The 8,171-nt window shown below is 38.1% G+C and overlaps 1 protein-coding gene across 4 annotated transcripts in view; it reads right to left on the minus strand.

Annotated features, from left to right (window-relative positions):
• Positions 1–3,415: 3,415 nt before the first annotated feature.
• MXI1 (MAX interactor 1, dimerization protein) overlaps positions 3,416–8,171 on the minus strand; it is a 100,540-nt gene continuing 95,784 nt past the window's right edge. Inside the window, exon 6 of one of the 4 annotated variants that reach the window (XM_007446514.1) lies at positions 3,416–5,940. In XM_007446514.1, the coding sequence (XP_007446576.1) occupies positions 5,777–5,940 (164 nt within the window). In that variant the 3' untranslated portion in view covers positions 3,416–5,776. The remainder of the gene's footprint in view (positions 5,941–8,171) is intronic. The other 3 variants (XM_007446513.1, XM_007446516.1, XM_007446515.1) reach the window with 3 other exon arrangements.

The following is an 8,171-nucleotide window of genomic DNA, read 5'->3' on the forward strand; positions in this document are numbered from 1 at the left end:
GCAAAAATTTATAAGTGGCAATTTTCTGAGCCCAATTATGAAGACTTAGGCATCAAACCAAAGTGAAAATGCATCCATTTAATGTAACAGCTCATTTTTTTAAATACTTGTTTTTTCACAACAAAGGATGTGCATGTGCATGCACGTGTGTGTTTCCATTACAATGCAGTTTTAATGCTCTGTCTGCCTTTAAAATAGCAAGGGAAAAACCATGAAGTGACAAAGGAAACTCAGTTTTGTAAGTTGTGTGGTGTCTGTAGATTGTGATTATGTAAGGTGAAAATTACCACTTGCAAATTAAGCGAAGTATTAGTTTTGATTTGGCTTTTTTGCCTCAACTGGGTATTAACTGAGATATAAAAGAAGGAAGAAAATGTATTAAACCCAACAAGGTTTTGTATTTGTTAAAATATTTAGAGAGTTCAATAAACATGTGCTGAATTGTATTAAGTATTTGTATTAAACTATGAAACAACCAGTTAGTATAAATGGTAATTTACAAGTTCAACAGTAAATGTAAACATTCTTTGTATCTAGGATTTTTGAGTTGCAAGTTAAACTGAATTTTTACTGCAGTGAAGAGGAAAAGCATAGCAGGTAAAATAACAGGTAATGCCATAGTTGAAATAAAACCAAAGCTACTGATTCCCCTTATACTATGATTTTTTTAAAAAAGCGTACCTGTATAGATGGGTATAGACATATTCTTAAGAAACATCTCAAGAGGTTCAGAAACCAGTAATATTGACATTCTAAGAATTTGTTTTGGCCTAGCCAAAAGTAGTAAAACAAACAAAAACAGATGAAGGTGTTATTCTGTGAGGGTCGTCGCTTGCCTTTTCTGCCATTCAGCTTAAGTATATAAAGGTTCTTTTGTGGCCTTGAGTGGGGAAAAGCAGGTCTGAGAATAATGCTGGGCTTGGGTTAGCTGACAGCTGAACTAACTAAAAATATCAAATTATGGCTGCTTGTCATCTTTTAGTTCCCAGAAATAAAAACTGGCAATTTACTTCCACCAAGCACCTTACCAGTTCATTTTTACAAAACCAGTACGGACTTGTTACTGGAATTATTAAAATTGTAGCTTGTTTCCCCAGTTAGTTTTTTTTAAGAGCACAGCTGAAGAAGCTGTGGTTATTCTCGTTGGGAGAACAGGTTTGTTTTTTGTGTGAAGAGCTACTTCACACAAAAATCATGGTTATTATTTTGCTGGCTCATGATTTTCCTTTTTTGGTGAAACTGATGTGCTTTTGTTTTTTCTCCTTTCAAGCCCTGTACTCACTTTAGCAAGATGCAGTGAATTTCTGACCATAGAAACAAAGAATTCAGGCTTGGAGGAAACACTTGACTCTACATCCTGGGAAAACTAGAGCTGAAGCCTGAGATCCTGTAGCTAGGCTAGTCTTTAATAGATGGTAATTGTCCCAATTGTTAATTGCTCAGAAGTATGCAGGAAGGAGGAGTAAGTATCCCTTTCGTTCTTGTGCTCAGAATTGTTCCCTCCAAAAGCCCTGTCGGGTTTAGTTGACCTAGCTTTCAGAGTGTGATGAAGCTGCTAATTTAGAAACAACTGACTTCTTAAATTTTTAGTTCTTACATACATTTTAGAGATATTTTATGGCTTTTATGTTTTTACAATGCTATTCTGTGCCCTGGTGTGAAAATCTAAAATACCCCAATTATTGTCCTAGTAAAGAGTAAAAGCATTTTTCCATAGCTAAGAGCTTGAAAAAATAGAAAATATTCCAAAATTATAGGAAGTTGGCAGTACTTTAGAAGAGCTTCATTTAAGCCATTTCCCCTAATAATTACTGTATAGAAAGGTAAAACAAACAACTGAAGCTGTCAGCCAGTACATCTATTTTGAACTACACTTATTATTTACAAGAATCAGATGTATTCCAAAAGAAAACTAGTTTCCTGTTGGGTCTGGTACCTAGGCCAATAAGATTTTTCTTCATGGTGAGGCCAGCACTAAAATATTAACTAGGACACTCAATTTATTATGCAATGGTTACTATCAGTGTATAACATACTCAAGCTCAGGCCCTTTCCTTTTTTTAGGAAGACCAGGTAATCACTAAAACCAATGATACATAAATCTTATAAAGCCTTTATTTAAAAATTTCTATAGGATGTCAAAATTTACTTCTTACAATGTATAACCTGCCACAGAATTTTGTGAAAATGAACCATTTTATTAATAGTTTTATTCTGCAAGACCCAGAGTCAGAATAACTAAAATTCAAGATTAAGGATGAAGAGATTAGAAGGCTGCATTCATCAGAGGAAGTAGAGAAGTGTAACACCTGTTAATTTCCTTCTGGCGCTACATGCTCCTGGGCTGTGGGGGTGGCATGGATCCACATGTGTCCGCTTTTGTAATTCTTTTTTTTTTCCTTTTTTTATTCAAACAGAAAGTCAAAAATTATAATCATCCTCATCAGTTCACTCAGTCTACATATATCAGTTTTAATCCTTAACAGTCTTTCAAAATAGAGGTAGTATTTCTATCAGCTTTCCAGGAGGAGACAAGTCTCCATGAAGAAATCTAGTATCTTGCCCAGGGTCCTTAGCGAATGTTAGAACTATTTAAATGTAACCAAAACGCTTGTTCCTCCCCTATTATGCTCTTTTTGGAAGGGAGTGTGGAATTTTTCAGGTGGGAGGATAATAAAAGAAAAAGGGCAGCTAGTTGCTTCTTCAAGTGGAAGAAAACAAACCCTCAAAAAACCCTTCCCCGAAAGGGTAGACCATTTCCTTGTGAGAAATGACCGGGGATGCAGTGTGGCTTTAGGTTAGAAGCCTTGCCTGAACAATCCTCATTGCCTTTTAAAAATCCCTTCATAATGCTAAAAACTGTCATTGTTACGGCCCTAGAAAAGGCATTTCTGCTGGAGTTTCTCATACCTATTTTAATCAGAAACTAGAGTCGCAATGACTTCATCACAGTCGTCTTTGGTAATAATATGCACAGAAATAGGATTTACCTGTACCTATTAATATGTCACTCAGACATTTTACATAGGGGCAGTGTTAACTCAGGTTAGTAAGGACTAAATGGGAACTTCCAGATTGGTTTTCAATTTGAATAATAGTAGAGTCAAAGGGATTCCCTAAAAAGTTATTTGGAGAACAGATAATTAGAATGACAAATGGCTTTGTGTCCTACCTGAAGAAATTAAGATTATTGGGTACATTAAACCATCTGCAGTTAGGTTATGTGGGATTATCAGTCAAGAAGGCACCTGTTGTAAATTACTGACTAGGAAATGGCAATGATTAAACTGCCATTAATTCAGACCACTGAAGTGGTATAAACAGACATTTAAGGAGATAGTTGCCTCTAAAGATACGGATGCTCATTCATATTTCTTCCTTCATAGAGAAGGGCGGTACAAAAAGCACTCGTGTGTTCTTCATTCAGAATTTTTATTTCTTGCAGTTAACTTTTTGTATCTTCAAAGTCCATTTGTCTTTAAAAAAAATTAATACTTATTCATCATACAATCCATCCCCCTCCCCCAACGAAAACAAATTCAGGGAAGGAGTAATTTAGGGGGCAGTTGAAATAGGTACTATAGGTTCGTGACAAAGGCTTCCCAGCCCACCATCCTGTACATATACAACAAAATTGCAGCACCTCAAGTTCACCTAAATGAAGTCCCAAATTCCAGCCCTCGGCAAGTGATGCAAGTGAATGCCATGGGAATTACAAAATGGAAGCTCTGTCACTGGCTTCCATTTATTTTCCATGGTAGCAGTCTTCAAACTGTCTCCTTTGGGAAAGTCAAAAATAAGCAAACATATAGAGCAACATTTTGACCTGGCCAGGAGTAATTATAAATGAAACCAGAAATAATTTACCTGGGCCACAGAAATGAATTTCTTTTATCATGTTTTTCATTAAGTCCCCAGCACCTGAAGTAGCAAGTTCTAATAATGGGCTTCTAAAGGCATGCAGTTTTTCACACATCTACTTCAAAGAATTTCTTCCACTCAAACATACCACAGTCAAGGACAAAATATTTTTGGAGGCACGGGAAGAGCACAAGAACAAGTAAGTATATGATGAGGCCTTGTGTATGACCAAGATGGTACACTTCATATAAGCAGTGAGAGCTGTTAAAAGTGCTACTTACAAAGGATGGTCTAACATTACACACACAACTGCACTGCTAAATATGGTTCTCTTTATTTTCTTTTTCCTTGCCCAGCCCTATCTAAACAAAATAAAACTACAGGACTGAAGTTAACCCATTAAAATCAGCAATAAGTTATGAAAATCATAAAGCTTTTTTTTTCTTTTTAAGTAATTAAGGGTAGTTAAATTAATTAAAGTATACAAAGTCCAAAGAGCCAGGGTAAGGTCTCCAAGGCTTCCTGGGGTAAGGGAGAGGGCCAGGGGAGAACCTGGGAGTTTGAAAGACAAAAAGGGAACACAGGACATCAAAGTGCAGGCTAGAATTTCACTTAAAATAACATTTCTGAAAATATTGACAAGAGCAACAATAGCACCTGCACAGTGGGATTGTGAGGGAGAGAGACTGCCTGTAGGAAAACAGAAGCAAATCTTTACAATAAAATGAGACAAGTGCTGAACTTAACTATGTTAACTATGATAGTATGTCTACTATAGATATCAGATGGTTAAAAGATGGTAAAAGGTAATGATTCTAAAAGAAAACAAAAACAGCATTGACCTTTTTTCTACTTAGCCCAGACCTCATTCATTTTGTGCACTATAAAGAGTGAGGTGTGAGGTGTTTTATCATTATCAAATGCTGCAGCAAAATAGATGATTTTTTCCCATGTGTTTTTCACTATAAAAGATGTCTATGTTTTTTATGGACAAGCTTTAAAAAGATGTCATTTTGGTTTTCAACACATACAAACAGTTATCAAAATCTGAAATAAAAATGCTGCCATGGCTCAGACCTTGGCCTACTAATCTGTGTGCACAACTCTTCTGGCCCACGCAGACACAGAGGCACATGGAGCTTTTTCCTTCTGGCCCCTCAATCCGAACTCAGGCCCTGTGTGGTAGAGGGTGTCATGCACACAGACCCAAGGGCCTAAGGGCAGCTGACTGTAGAGCTGGCGGTTGGGTGCCCTAGTGCTAACAATGCTGGATAAGGTTAGCTTGCTTAGCATGGAATCCAACAGAAAGCTGAGCTGCATGATGATCCCTTTCAAAAGGCTTCATGGGAGTCTCTCCTTTTGCAGAGCATGAAATGAGCTTTTTTTTTTTTTTTTAAAGAATTGACCATCCACAGGCTTCATGATAAGCTGTCCCAGGCTTGAGTTTTAATAGTTCTTTAGCTACCCAAGATTAATGCCTGATTATCTTGTCATTACTATAGGTTTGATTTTTGTTTTTAGGACCAAAAAGCTCAGGAAGGGTTCATAATCCCATCCTTAAATGTGTCTACTCCATCAATGTAGTATGAGCAAACTTGAAAAGAAAAAGAGGATGGAATCTCCAATGCCCTCTTTCAAATAAACTAAATCAAATCGAGAAAATTTCACACGTTTTCTGCTGCCACTAGAAACTGATTTTCAGATATGAATATTAGAATATTTGTTCTGCTGAGGAGCCTCTGCTCCACTTTTTGCTAAGTATTTGCTTAAACAGAGGTCTCTTGACCCTTCCATTCAAGTATAGTTTTGTTTAGCTTTAAAGAGGAGACTGCATCATGAACCCAATTTAAGAGATTGTTTGGATTGAACTGGCCCAGTGAATATTTTGCCCTGCACTGTTATGTCATGCTGGGTTCTAGGAAGTGAACGAAAGTTTGACACTGGCACTGGAGTAACCCTCGTCACTCCCAATACTCTGCAGGCTGCTGTGGTCATCAATGTCACTGATGCTGGTGGTACTGATATTGTCCACTTCTCCATGGGAGAACTCTGTGCTTTCAACATCCACTTCAATCTCTTCTGCCAAAGGGAAAAAAGGAAGAATGTTAGTAATCTAGTATACGTGTGCCTTCAAGAACAGGGGGGCATGAGGAAAAGAAATTACTTTTTGTAGTACAAACTGTTATACAAACTATTATCAGTGATCTCTGAAGAACAGAAAGACCCAAAGATTAAGCGACACAGGGATATATTTTGCAAGGGAAATGTCTGGTATAGTGGTGGTCTCAATTTAAGCAGCAAGTTTACTAAAGCCTTTGACACCAGTCCGTCTAGACCTTCCACCAAAAGCACTTGACCTATTTGGGAATTAGTGCTTAATATTAAAAGATCCCAACCCCAAGTGGTTTAACATTTGTTTTGCATTAAACTAGAAACTAATTCTCAGTGATCTTTATTAAGCAGAGTTGCCTTAAAGGGGGAAAAAAGCATAAACAATACAGGTGAACTAGAAAATGTATCCATCTGGGCCTTTGGTGGTATTATTTTACAGATAGTTCTATAGACTTCTAGGATTCATCATAAAGATCTCTGACTATTCAGTAACCAAAATTAGCCAGTCATTATAAAGTGGACTCTGAGAGATTTGTCTTCAATTAAATTCTCTTGCATCAAATATAGCTTGAAATGAGGGCATGAGTCTTAAAAGTCTCTGGATTATAGTGAGATCTATAGTAAAGATTACCGTAAAGGCATTTTATTTTAATACTGGTGGTATTTAGCTTTACTTCAAAAACCAAACATGATAAAAAAAATCTAAATACATTTATGACCCAGCTATGTATAGATATTTTAATTGTTAAATACTACATATACAATCACCAATAATATATAAAAAGCAATACACATTTTTATTTTTTTAAAGGCAGTTGAAAGACCACTTTCTCCCATAACAGACAGGATGAACTCAATATTCTTCAATTCTCTTAAAACAAACTCAAAGCCTGATGTTTCACATTTGACACTGATTTTACCTATTCACATTGATCACACAATCACTTTAGGAAACACAGATTCTAGCTGAGCGCAAGAAGACAGAGTAAGTTATTTTAAAGAGCATAATTTTCAAAAGGGCTTGTTGCTTCTAAAAGTTTTAGCAATGTTTTTTTTTTTGTTGTTGTTGTTTTTTGTGGTACGCGGGCCTCTCACTGTTGTGGCCTCTCCCGTTGCGGAGCACGGGCTCCGGACGCGCAGGCTCAGCGGCCATGGCTCACAGGCCCAGCCACTCCGCGGCATGTGGGATCCTCCCGGACCGGGGCACGAACCCACGTCCCCTGTATCGGCAGGCGGACTCTCAACCACTGCGCCACCAAGGAAGCCCTAGCAATCTGTTTTTAAAATGCAGGCAGTTGTCCAAACAGGCTGTACAAATAATCCTATGAATTCATAACTTTGTTTCATATCCATAATGCTTCACAGGCTATTTAGTGTTTCCCAGTATCACAGAACACTCATCCAACCTACCTTTGGGAAACAAAATCAAGACACCCTATCCAACAAAGCATTCTGAACTCAAAACAAAATAAAATGAGAGACTGTTCTAGCCAAATGGACTAGAGACGTTACTAAAAAAGTCCCTGGAAGGCCTCCCTGGTGGCGCAGTGGTTGGGAGTCCGCCTGCCGATGCGGGGGACGTGGGTTCGTGCCCCGGTCCGGAAGGATCCCACATGCCGCGGAGCGGCTGGGCCCGTGAGCCTTGGCCGCTGAGCCTGCGCGTCCGGAGCCTGTGCTCCGCAACGGGAGGGGCCACAGCAGTGAGAGGCCCACGTACCGCAAAAGGAAAAAAAAAAGAAAGAGAGCTGCCAGAGAAGAACAAGAATGGTACTTGGTAAGGTACTTACACTTTGGGAATACTAAAAAAATGAGAACTATAACGATGAAAACATACCCTCTCTGCAATTTGGAGGTGGGGTGGGTACAAGGATGTACCCACTTTTTGGTTATTTGAGGGTAACCAAAAAACTTGATGAGGAAATGTTCTTCTTTAAAGAATAAGTTAATAAACACAAGAAGAATGATAGAATTAGAAAATTACTATTTTGTAACACCTAATGAAATACTGATTGAGCAACAATCATCAATGACTTAAAACTATTAAGTGAAAGGTTGATACATCTGCATAAAAGATGACATCACCTGAACCCACTGACCAATGTTATCACTATCATAGGACAATCAAAACTAACACTGGGGCTTCCCTGGTGGCGCAGTGGTTGAGAGTCCGCCTGCCGATGCAGGGGACACGGGTTCGT

This window comes from Lipotes vexillifer, unplaced genomic scaffold (genome assembly GCF_000442215.2).
Source record: "Lipotes vexillifer unplaced genomic scaffold, Lipotes_vexillifer_v1.1 scaffold1444, whole genome shotgun sequence".
Taxonomy (NCBI): domain Eukaryota; kingdom Metazoa; phylum Chordata; class Mammalia; order Artiodactyla; family Lipotidae; genus Lipotes; species Lipotes vexillifer.